The sequence below is a fragment of the Chrysemys picta genome, chromosome 9 (genome assembly GCF_011386835.1).
Source record: "Chrysemys picta bellii isolate R12L10 chromosome 9, ASM1138683v2, whole genome shotgun sequence".
NCBI classification, from domain to species: domain Eukaryota; kingdom Metazoa; phylum Chordata; order Testudines; family Emydidae; genus Chrysemys; species Chrysemys picta.
In genome coordinates this window covers 48610393-48623445 of record NC_088799.1, presented here as the reverse complement: position 1 = coordinate 48623445, position 13053 = coordinate 48610393, and the positions used below count along the sequence as shown (strand labels likewise).

Here is a 13053-nt window from a genome sequence, read left to right as displayed (position 1 = left end):
CCAGGATGGCCTGGAACTCTTTTCTGGGATCAAGAAATCTGGCCATCGATTGCCAAATATTAAAATCATAGAGGCCCAATAATTCGCCACCCTCAGCTGTAGGCCTGACGAAAAATAAACCTTTGTCCCAGAAAGGTCCAGTTTCTTTGCCTCTTTATTTTTAAGAGTAGCCCCTGGTTGTCGCTGCCTTTCCCGCTCATTGACTGCAGACACCATTAAAGAGTTGGGGCAGGGTGGGTATGAAGATATTCATACCCTTTTGCAGGCACATAAGTACTTGTGCTCCGCACACTTGGAGATTGGGGGTAGTGATGAGGGTCTGCCATAGGGCCTTCGTAATCTTAGTCACCCCTTCATGTACTGGCAGTGCGACTTTTGCCGGGGCTGCTGAGCTGAGGATGTTGAAGAGGGTGTCCGAGGGCTCCTCTAGCTCCTCAGTTTCTAGTACCAAGTTTGAGGCTACCCTACTCAAAAGCTCCTGATGAGCTTTGATATCGTCCTGGGGGACTATAGGTGGGGGTTCCATGATGGCCTCATGAGGGGACGAGGAGGAGGATGCAGGTGCAGCAGGTGTCACCGCCTGTGATCTGCTCAGCAGGGCCGTCTTCCCCTGTATGTTGCATCTGGGGGGGTTCCAGGCACAGTGGCCTCCGTCTCAGGCGGGCGGGAGACTGTGGCCGAAGGCTTATTGGAGCCTCCCAACACTGATTTATGCCCTTGGGACAGGCTGTGGGAACCCCCATGGATTCCAGGGGTGCCATGACATAGGCCATTGGCCCTGGGCCCATGATAATCCTGACGGTGCTGCAGGGAGGACCGGTGCCGTCAACGGAGGACCTTGACCCGCCTGCAGGGGTTCTTGGTGCGACTCTGAGCCCTGAGATGGAGGGCCGTGTTCTGGAAACTGGGACCGCACCGAGGCTGACCAGGTGTCCTGGTCCCGGCTGCGTTCACCTCCATGCTCCGAGTGGGATCCGTACATTGGCAACAACCTACCTCATTGAGATCCCAGTGACCAGCGTCGGCATTCGGAGTATCCGCGGCAGTACCCCGGTGATATACACTGCGATGTTGAGTGTCGACGCTGGTGTGGCGACCTATATCTGTAGGCCGGTGACCATTATTGAGAGTCCTGATAGGGGCTTTCGCAGGATCGGTGTCGTACTGAAGGGGAGTGGCTATGACGCTCCCAGTACAAGGGTCACGGGCTCGTGTGTGCCTCGGTAGGTCTATGCCACACTATCGGTGACTGACACTTCGAGCCCGCAGAGTGATGGCTGGAATCTGGAGACCAGCACCGAGGGCTCCAACTAGTAGGCAGCCCTATGTCCAATGCGCGGTGGCTGCCAGTGGGTGAGTGGTGGCTGCCAGTAGGCGAGCGGTGGCGGGACGCTCCCTGAGGTGGCAAGTGAAGCTGCACTGACGGGGATGAGGAGTGGTCCAAGAGCAGGCTTACCCCTTGATTTGGGAGCTGCCATCACCAGTGTGGGTGGCACCAGGAGGGACAAGATATCCTGCATCACCTGCAGGGCCTCTGGCATCTCCACATGCCGGGATGGGCTAAACCGCTCAACTTGGAGGTGATGAGCCGCCCTTCGTGGGTCTAGGCTTGCTTCCCGTCCTCTCCTGCCCTTGCGAGCAGGAGACTGACCTCTCCCAGTCTTCCTCTTCTTGCTGGCCAGTGCTGGGGAGGTGGATTTTTGCCTGTCCGACGATGGTACCGGTAGGGTGCTCCACACCGAAGCTGTGGTGCTGTGTGCAGAGTCCGATTGCGGCTGCTCCGGTGCCGGTGTCAGCGCCGACTCCATGAGAAGCCCCTTTAAGTCGAATGTCCCACTCTTTCTTAGTGCGAGGCTTAAAGCTCTTACAGATGAAACACCTGTTGCTAATATGAGACTCCCCTAAGCACCTTAAACAACTGGTGTGGGGATCACTGACCGGCACAGGCTTTTTACACTGGTCACAGTTCTTAAAGTCCACAGAGCGGGGCATGACCCGTCCGGGACACTACAACTAACTAACTAACACACACACTAAGGGAACTAATACTAACTGATACGACTATTTACTACAGAAAGTTCACAACTAACAGATCTGGAGAAGGAAGGTTTGCTGAAGCAAAGGAACATGCCAGCACCGTCACTGGCAGTAAGAAGGAACTGAGGGTGGGGTCACCTACGGATACCACTGAAGGAAAAACTTCCGGCACCGGTGCATGTGGCAAGCACACACCTAACATGGAATGGACATGAGCAAGCACTCAAAGAAGAACTATAACATATATTTAAATATAAATGTAATTAATGGAAGAAAGGGGAATAAATATAATGAATATTCATACTAATGAAAATAAATCTGAAGGTATGAATTGTAGAAAAATAATAAGGGAAGCAAAAGTATGAGAAATATGTGGCCAGCAGAGTTACAGACATTAAGAAGGAGTTTTTAAAGTATTTTAGAAGCAAAAAGAATCCTAACAGTAGTATTGGTCCATTACTAGATGGAAATGGTAGATCTGTCAATAATAATGCAGAAAAGGCAGTAAATATTTCTGTTCTGCATTTGGGAAAAAGTCAGATGATGTAGTCACACCAAATGATGATGAAATACCTTCTATAGCACTAGTGTTTTAGGAGGATGTTAAACAGCACCTACTAAAACTAGACATTTTGAAATCAGTAGGTACAGATAGCTTACATTCAAGTCTTGTAAAAGAGCTGTCTGAGGAGCTCTGGCCTATAAACGCGGATTTTCAGTAAATCTGGGGACAATGGGGAAGTTCCAGAGGAAAAGTGGAAAGTCAGTGTTGTTATAATATTTAAAAAGAGTAAATAAGATGACCCAGGTAATTACAAACCTGTCAGCCAGTCATCAATCCTGGGCAAAATGTAGGAACAGCTGATATGGAATTCAATTAATAAAGAATTAAAATAGGGTAATATAATAAATACAAATCAACATGGGTTTATGGAAAATAGACCATGTCAAACTAACATGGTAACTTTTTTGATGAGATTACACGTTTGGTTGACAAAAGGTAATAGTGTTGATGTAATATACTTAAGACTTCTGCAACACATTTTATATGGTACTTGTACACGATATTTTGATGAAGAAACTAGAACAATACAAAATCAACATGGCACACATTAAATGGATTAAAAGATGGCTAACTGATAGGTCTCAAAATGTGAATTGCAAACAGGAATCATCACTGAGCAGGTGTGTTTCTAGTGGGGTCCTGCTAAATGCTATTCAACATTTTAATCAACAACCTAGAAGAAAATGTAAAAACATTACAGATAAATTTTGCAGAACAAAGACTGGGGGAAGGGCAAACAACAAAGAACACAGGTCACTGATAAAGCGTGATCTGGATCCCTTAGTAAGCTGGGTTCAAGCAAACAGCATGCATTTTAATATGCCCAAATGTAAAGCCATATATATAGGAACAAAGAACACAAGAGATAATTACAGAATGGAGGACTTAATCCTGGGAAGCAGAGACTCTGAAAAGGGCTTGGGGGCAATGAGACAATCAGCTGAACTTGAGCTTCCTGTGCGACCTTATGCCCCAAAAGCACTAATACGCTCCTTGGATGCATAAACAGGGGAATATTGTGTAGGAATAGGGAGGTTATATTAATTCTATATTTGGCACTGGATGACTTCTACTGGAATATTGTGTCCAGTTCTGGCATCTACAATTCAAGAAGAATGCTGATAAATAGAGAAGTGTTCAGAGAAGAGCAACAAGAATGATTACAGGATTGGAAAACAGGCCTTTTAATGGCAGACTCAAGGAACTCAATATCTTTAGCTTAATAAAGACAAAGTTAAGGGATGACTTGATTACAGTCTACAAGTACCTATATGGGAAACAGAAATTTGATAATGGAGGGCTCTTCAATCTAGCAGACAAAGGTATAAGATTCAAAGATTGGAAGTTGAAACTAGACAAATTCAGACCAGAAACAAGGTGCTCCTCCATTGGGAAATGGAGACAGTCTCTGTCACCAAATGGAGAAGGTCCACTGGGGGCATGATGTAATGATTTCTCTCGTGATTAAAATCCTCAAATAGGCAAATACCTCCTTCACTCTGGACATGGCCTTTAAAGTCTGGGCCTACTAACTTTCCTAGATCAATCAGTCCTTCAGGAAAAGAATCATACAAATTCCATCACAAGGCAGGGCAGCTGACATGAGGGCCTTTTGCATACGAGACAAATGCACCAGTTTAATTAAATGTATTTGAATTCAATGTAACTAAACTGGTGTAAACTCCTAATATTTAAACTGGTTTAAGCCTCTCTTATATTAGCTTAAGTTGGTAATTTACTGATGCAAGCTAAATTGACATAAACAAAGTTTAAACTGGTTTAAATGTGTTTATACTAGAGGTTTCACTAGGCTAACTAGTTTGATTTTTTCTTCTTGTACAGATCAGGCCTATGGTTTTCACAATGATAAATTGAAAGGGAAGTGGTCTTTACACCAAATGAACTGATAGCACACCTGAGAATTTTTTGGCAAAAAGGGCCAACTCGGACATGCACAGTAGATAGGTATCCTTTAGATCCACTGAGGTCAGAAATCCTCTAGACAGATCTTTGCAATCACAAATCTTAAGGCCCGAATCTTGAATTTCTGATCTTTCACAAAAACAGACAATTCTGCTGTAAAAGAGGAATACATTTTTGATGTAATCTTTGACTCCTGACTTTCCTTAGACCACATCCAGGCTGTGACTGAATCCTGATGTTTCTTTTTCCACAATATATTAGAAATCCCACTCTTCCTATCTGTCTTGATGCTTGATGGCTTGTCCTCATTCTATTAATTTCCTTTCTTGACTACTGCAACATCCTCTCTCCTGTCATCTTGATACCCCCATCTCCTGCTTATAGCCTTTCCAAAATGCTACCACTAAAATAATCATCCTTACCAATCATTCATATCACATCAACCCTCTCTTTGAATCTCTTCATTTGTTCCTCCGTATCCATTGCCCTGCATATCAAATTCAGCCTTCCTGCTCTAGTCTTCAGGGTCAACACCATTCTGCCCTATCTAGACCTACATCAATGGTTAGGCAGCAACTGAGTTGGAGTTTTGCAGATTGCTGTGGAGCCTAAAGCTGGGACACAGACACTTAAATTTGAGTATTAGGTGCATGAAGTACCTTTGTGGATCAGGGCCTAAAGCACTGATCCTGTAAACATACACAGGGTTAAGTTTAAGTTCAAACATTGGCTTCAGTGGGACTACTCATATGCACAGGTATACATATTTGCAGGACCAGGCCCTTTGATTGCAAATATCTTAAAGCACACAGTTTAACCACCCACCGCAATGACGAATAATACAGTTTAGCAAAGCCCATAACAAGGCAACAGAGTATCACTTACACAGTCTTTTTGTCCTGCCGCAAGAGTTTAGAAGAAAATTCGCTAAGCACTTCAAGGAAAGCAAGGTTAGGTGGTGGATATTCTTGTCCTTTTTGATTCTGGTATTTGAAGGCAAATTCTATGCCATCTCTATAGTAAAGAAAGATGTAAAATGTTTACAATTTTGTGAACAATTTCCTGTACTGCTGTAAGCTTTTTATTCCTTTTAAGAGTCTCAAAAACTTTTTTAGTTCTAGTCCCACAAATACAAAATACAGATTTTATTTTTAAAGAAACAGATAGGGAAGTCAAAGGAACTTTTAAAATTTATAACATTTTCAGTGACATAGCAAACACATACAATTGGCATCTGTGAATTTTACTCTCTCTCTTCCATCTTTTTAATCTAACTTATTTTTTTCTCTTTTCTCTTCTCTCTTTATATTTTACTCTTCATCTTTTCTGTCTCTTTTTCTCTGTTCATTCCTTTCCCGTCATCCTGAAAACAGCTTGTGTCAAATTAAAATAGGTAAAGAAATGCTAAACATTTAAGAAAATATTTCTAATATTATTCCAGTAGTTCAATTTAGTACACTAACTAAAACACTTTGCGCTCTTTTACATGCAGTACTTAATCATTCTGTTTATAATGGAAATACATTATAACCTTTAGCTATAGAGACAAAAATAAAAGTGCAACATATTGTATTTTTATTTATTATATATTACACACAAAAAAAGCTACTTTAAAAGAACATTATTAAGGTTGCGAAGTCAAACACTCAACAGTTAAGGAAATGTCATTTATTACGGTTGCTTGTGCAACCTTAATAGGGACTCTGTGTGCGTATGCATAATGGTACAGCCTTTAATAACACATGCATTCATCATGTGCCTCTGACCTCATCAACTGCACTCTGTCCGCCAGTGTTTCACTCCTCCCAGAATTATTCAAACATTACAAACTTCTGAGGAAATTCAAACTGCTACCATATTTAAAAAATCAACCTCCACAAAAAAGTGGGAGAATCATGTGTGGAAATTCTTTCTTCACACCTAATTAAAATACTCTGTGGTACAGGATTAGCACTGTGACCCTGCAAGTCTAGAAAGAGAACTTCTATACCAAATGGAGATTCCCATCTTTCCAATGAGTCGAGGCATTTGCTCATAGCCTTGGGTGGTTCTGAGATAGTGAACTTTAAAACTATAACATTTTTATGTGTGGAAAAGTTAAGCTCATTTTAAGAGGTAACTTATATACCACTTTTTCTCTCCCTCCGAACCAGATACGCTGTGTAGTTGCAGCTGTGTTGGTCCGAGGATATTAGCGAGACAAGGTGGGTGAGGTAACATCTTTTATCAGAAATTGGTCCAATAAAAGGTATTACTTCACTTACCTTGTATCTCTGAACCATTTAGTTAGATAAAAGAAACAGCCCATATTTTAAAATTAAGTCTCCAAAACATTTCTAAAACATTTTTTTTAAATAAAATATGTGGTGCATGATGAATCCATGATGATGTGGCATAAAGGCTTTATTTCACTTGTTTGGTACAGCCTGCATAACTCACATATGGCATTGTAATACATATGCAACATGGCCATCTCAATTTCATCATGATAAAAGCTTTGTATTCACATCATCATCATATAGCCTCTCTATGTTCACATACACGCACCTGTATTATATTTACAGACACACACACACACACACTCACTCTCTCCCTCCCCTTTTGGGAAGAATATGCTGAGGCAAACTTTTAGTTTAATTGAAGACCGAGTATTTCACACCACTCACTTGTGCAGCGTGGCTACGGCTTCTCTTGTCTTTATCTGATCCAGCCCAAAGGTGAGGGCAAACCTACGGGCCAGTTCCTTAATCCCACTGACATGGGCAGACGTCCTGTCCAGATTGGGACCTTGTTCCTGAACAAGCTCATTAAACAGCTAGAGAAAGAATTGAAGTGTTAAAAACCCATGAGATAGGAAACATTTTTCTAAAGGATTATTTCTTTAACAAACGAGAGCCTTTCCATTGACTTCAATGGGGTTGGATCAGGTCCTGTTTTAGCAGCTCCTGAAGTAGGAATCACAGGGGAAAGCTGTAACTCTCAGTGCAAATTTCTCACTCATGTAACATTTCTGAATAAATAGGTTACATAATTGATAAAGAACCTCATTTTAAGAAATCATCTTTGAATGGAGGTGTTTCTAGTGGGGTTCCACAGGGATCAGTGCTAGGCCTGTTTTCAACATTCTGATTAATAATCTGCCAGTAAATATAAAGCAACTGCTGATAAAATTTGTGGATGAGACAAAGATTGATGGTGTGGTAAATAATGAGGAGGACAGAGCAGCCATACATAGAGATCTGGATCAATTGGTAAACTGGCCCATTCAAACAAGATAGGAACAAGATATGTGATTCTTGAAGGTACATAAAGGGGAATAGTGAGTAGGCATAAGGAGATGCTGGTGAGACCACTACTGGTGGCCCACAATTTAAAAAGGATATTGAGAATTTGGAGAAGGTGCAGAGAAAAGCCACAACACTGATTCGAGGGCTGAAGAAAATGCTTTAAATTAAAAGATTTAAACAGCTCAATCTGTTTAGTTTATCAAAAAGAGGACTAAGTGACCTGATTACAGGGTATAAGTATCTTCACAGGGAGACAATACTGTATTTAAAGAGTATTAAACAGCTCTTTAATCTAGTGGAGAAATGCATAACAAGACCCAGTGTCTGGAAGCTATGTATAAGCAGAAGCAGGGCCACAGGAGCTCACAGTTGAGAACTATTCAAATTTGGCAAGCAGGAGCACTGGTGCCCCCAAGCAGAACTTGACAGAAGTTGTGCCATGACCTATTTCTTTATGAAAAACAACAACATCACCTAGCTCTTATCTAGTGCTTTTCATCCATAGATCTCAAAGTACTTTACAAAGGAGGTCAGTATGAGTATCCTTATTTTACAGATGCAGAAACTGTTAGTAAATATTAATCCTTTTTCCAATTATTCTCATATATTAAATTAATTTGCACATTCAGTATTTTCCTACAATCTTTTAAAATATTAGCAAAAAGGGTGTCTGAGTTCTAAGACCCAGAGTGTTGGTTCTTAATTCGTAAGTGATTTATATTCAGGAACTTCACGTGATCAAGTATTGGACTGTACCTCATTATTTCTGGTGCTTCCGAATCTGTGGGAATATAGATGTCTAAGGAAAAGACCCCTCAAACTGTCAAAAAGTGTTTACAGAAGTATGGTTTAAACAAGAGTGGGTGATTCATAAGGGGTGCCTATGATCTAATTATGTTCTATGATAAGAGGCACTTGTTATTGCAGATATTTTCTGTAATGGATGAAATAAGGATCCACTGAAAGATGTTTTTAAATCAGTTGTGTCAGCTGTCAGTAATAATGAGCGGATTAGAATTCCCTTTGTCTTAATGTAACCTAAAGATACCATAAAAAATCCATAAATAAATAGGTAAAATGAAAATGTCAGAAACAGAAACAGTGAAATTAAATGTGGGAAAGCAATTTCCCCTCCAAAATGGAGTTTCTTTGTCTTTCACACTATAAAAGATAGAGGGCTTGAAAGGTAAAGCTGGGGAGTGCAAATCCCACCAGCTATAGGAGGAGAGAGAGACAGAGGCTCTTTAGCTTTCTCCAATGGTGATGATGTACCTATTCTTCCTGCTTTCTGCATAATGCTGTACTAATCTCAGACTGTTACCCTTTGATTAAAAAGTTCCATTTGAGCCTGTTATTTACTTCAAGCACGTGACAGAGGCAGACAGAGGGGAAGTAACTTGCCGAAGGTCATCCAGCAGACCAGCGGCAGAGCTGGGAATAGAACGCAGGTTTAAGAGTGAGGGTCGTTACTCACTGGAACAACTTACCGAGGGTTGTGTTGGATTCTTTATCACCGGTGAATTTTAAATTAAGGTTGGGTGTTTTTCTAAAAGATATGCGCTAGGTCAAACAGAAATTTATTTCAGGGAAGTTCTGTGGCCTGTGTTATACAAGAGATCATGGTGGTCCCTTCTGGCCTAAGAATTTATAAATATCCTGAGTACCAGTCCAGTGGCCTCTTCACTAGGCCACAATGCCTTATGTGGAAAATGTGATGGCTGATTGGCATTGTGGAGAAGAATCAAGAGGGAGCTAACAAGTTGCTGAAGTCTCAGAAATATGTGGGAAATAGATTATGGAAGTGATGCACTGTCAGGAGAGCTGTGTTTAGACTGTGGATGACAAGGATGTAGAGGAGGACAGAGAATATGACAGCTATTAAGGGAAGGAAAAAACATGAACAGAACCACTGACCATTGGCATCCCCCAAAAATATTCCCCCTGCAAGCAGGTGGCATTTCCACCCTGCTGCGAAGTCTGAATACACTTTTATCAGGGGTCACTCATCCCTTCCCTCCCCTGGGTTTTTGCTTTATTGACAAGATAAATAATAACAACTCAATATAAACTCTACTACAAGCCATCTCGCCAGGCTGACTAATCTTTAGGTGGCTTCTATAGGACCCGTCTGTCCCAAACACTAGACCCCTCTGCTCCAAAGAGCTACTTCCACATTCTTTATATTCAGGGTGGAGTTAATGGACACATCTGCTAGGAGTCATCAGGAATGAATTGGTATTTCCCTGGAGGGTTCCAACATCTGTTAACAGAGATTGACAACAGGCAAACCCTGTAATTCTGTCACACCTTCCCTCCCCCAGTCAATTTAGATGAAGATAAAACTGAGAAGTGGCAGAACACAGTTGATTAAAGGGAGATGTTGAAATAGAGATGAATAATATTTTTGGTGACTTGCTAGTGAAGGATACGGCCAACGCCATTTGTAATCCACATAAAAGCAAAAAGAAAGTATATTGCATGCAAGGTTCTGGTAAGAGATATGATGAGCAGAGCAGAGGTTATTTTGGAGAAAACTGATGATTTCTATTTATTCTGATTCCAAATTAGCTGTTACCACTCAAGACAGATATCTGGAGTCATTGTGGATAGCTCTCTGTAAATATCTGATTAATGTACAGCAGCAGTCAAAAAAGCTAACAATGTCAGAAACCATTAGGAAAAGGATATTAAATTTAATGCCACTATATAAATCCATGGTATGCCCACATGTTGAATACTGCATGCAGTTCTGGTCACCCCATCTCAGAAAATGGTTCATTAGACTTGGAAAAGGTAAAGAGAAGGGCAACAAAAATGATCAGAGGTATAGAGCAACTTAGATATAAGGAGAGACTAAAAACACTGGAGCTGATCAGCTTAGAAAAGAGATGACTAAGGGGGGATATGATAGAGGTCTATAAAATCATAAATGGTGTGGAAAAAGTGAAGAGAAGAGCTATTTACTCCCTCACATAACACAAAAACCAGGGGTCACCCAATGAAATTAATAGGCAGCAGGTTTAAAAAAAACATGAGGAAGTATATCTTCATATAACACACAGTCAACCTCTGGAAATCATTGCCAGGAGATGTTATGAAGCCAAAGAATAACTGGGTTCAGAAAAGAGTTAGATAAGTTCATGGAAGATAGGTTCATCAATGGCTATTATCCAAGATAGTCAGGGATGCAACCCCATGCTCTGGGTGTTCCTAAACCTCTGACTGTCAGAAGCTGGGACTGGATGACAGGGGATGGATCACTCACTAATTGCCCTGTTCTGTTCATTTCCTCTAAAGCATATGGCACTGGCCACTGTCGGAAGACATGATACAGGGCTAAATGGACCATTAGTCTGATTCAGTACATCCATTCTTACGTAGTTCAGCTATTACCAATCTTGGATCAGTGACACATGATAGTCTCAGAGAGTGAAATTCACTGCTGTGCAGATGGCCAGCCCCAGCCTCACTTTTGCCTTTGAAATAGGTGGAGAAAGAACCTCTTCCCAAAACAGACCTTCTGCACAGTGGTGAATTTAAGAGATTAAAGAAGTGAAGGCTAGGATGGATACTGGAAACAAACTGTATGGTAAGCCAACAATCCAGAGAGGGCATTTGTGGGTTTCAGGAGCACTGGAATGACTTCTATAATGAGAGAAGATTCTTAAGTACATGATTTCCACATATGCAAGAGGGTAGTATTAGAAATACACACGATCTCAACGATGGAAAATATGACTAAGGGTACATGAATGAAATGTAGTTGCATTTTTTTCACATCTGTAATGTTAATATTGATAGATACAATCCATATACCTGAGGCACCCTTAAAAACTTGCTAGTTACCTTAGATACCTAGATGAGATTACCTCAATATAGGAACTATTCCTAGATATTTCATTCAATATTTGTCAAAGAATTAAAAAACCCCCAACAATCTGCAACTTGGTAATAAAAAAAAACAGCCCCAAAACATGACTAAGGATATGATAAATAAGCAACAAAGTAAAATCATTACACAGGACCCAATCAATGAGGAGTTTTAAACCAAAGGATACTGTAATCAGTAGGACTTTAACTAACTAAGATGAAGCTAAACATGGATTATCACGTTAAAACATTACACAGAATACATTTACATCTTCATGAACATATCATAGATAATCCACCCAGAGGAGAAGTCATCCTCAACCTACTTTTTAATCAATAAGGGAGGACTTGCTTGAGAATATGAGGATAGCAAGGAAGGTTGGAATCAGTGGCCATAAACTCCTTGAACTCAACATACTAAAAAGTAGATTCTTGGAGGGTAGCATGAGAGAAATGTCAAATTTCCAAAAAGCAGATATGGATTCGGGGGAAGGGGGGCGAAATCCATAGTCCCCTCCAACTTCCATTCAAGTTAATGGAAAAACACCCACTGGCTTCAGTGAGGTTGAACTGGACCTTTTGTTATCATTGGTGAAAGGAAAGGAAACCCCAAATTAACTCAAGAATGTAGAAAGCTGAAGAATCCAATAGTCAATCTGAAAAATAAATAAGTAATACTAAAAGCAAGAAGAAGCTGGCATGACTTCACATGGGATGTAAAAGAACCTATATTAGGTTACACAGAGTTTAAGGCCACGAGGGACCATTCTGATGAACTAGTCTGAACTCCAGCATAACACAAGCCAAAGTATTTTGCCCAGCAATTCTTGCATCAAACCCAATAACTTGTGGTTGAACTAGAGCGGATCTTTTAGTAAGACACATCCACTCTTGATTTAAAGATTTAACTGATTGAGAACCCACCACAGTCCTTGGTCAATTGTTCTAGTGGTTAATTTCCCTGACTGTTAAAGAACTGTGTATTATTTACAATTTGAATTTGTCTAGCTTCAAATTCTAGTTACTGGATCTTGTTATGTCTTTGTTTGATAGATTAAAGAGCCCACAAATATCAGATGCCTTCTTCTTATGTAGGTACTTATAGGCTGCGATCAAGTTAACCTTGTAACTTTTTGCTTGATAAGTCAAATTGATTGATTACTTTAAGTCTCTCACTGTAAGGAAAACATTTCCAGACCTCAAATCATTCTTGCAGCTCTTTTCAGTACCTTCTCCAAATTTTGGGCATCCTTTTCGACCACCACCACCACCAATTCAAGTAGTAGTCTCACTTCTGACATATATACACAGGGAATTTAACTTCCCTAATACTTGATATTCCCTGTTAATACATCGAAGGAAAGTGTTCAG

General features: G+C 40.7%; 1 protein-coding gene across 8 annotated transcripts in view; it reads right to left on the bottom strand.

The window, feature by feature from the left end:
- STAG1 (STAG1 cohesin complex component) overlaps nucleotides 1–13053 on the bottom strand; it is a 391540-nt gene that overhangs the window by 25637 nt on the left and 352850 nt on the right. For all 8 annotated transcript variants that reach the window (XM_065557025.1, XM_065557022.1, XM_065557021.1 and 5 more), the window contains 2 exons: nucleotides 7192–7340; nucleotides 5411–5539 (listed from right to left, as the gene is read on the bottom strand). In XM_065557025.1, the coding sequence (XP_065413097.1) occupies nucleotides 5411–5539; nucleotides 7192–7340 (278 nt within the window). The remainder of the gene's footprint in view (nucleotides 1–5410; nucleotides 5540–7191; nucleotides 7341–13053) is intronic.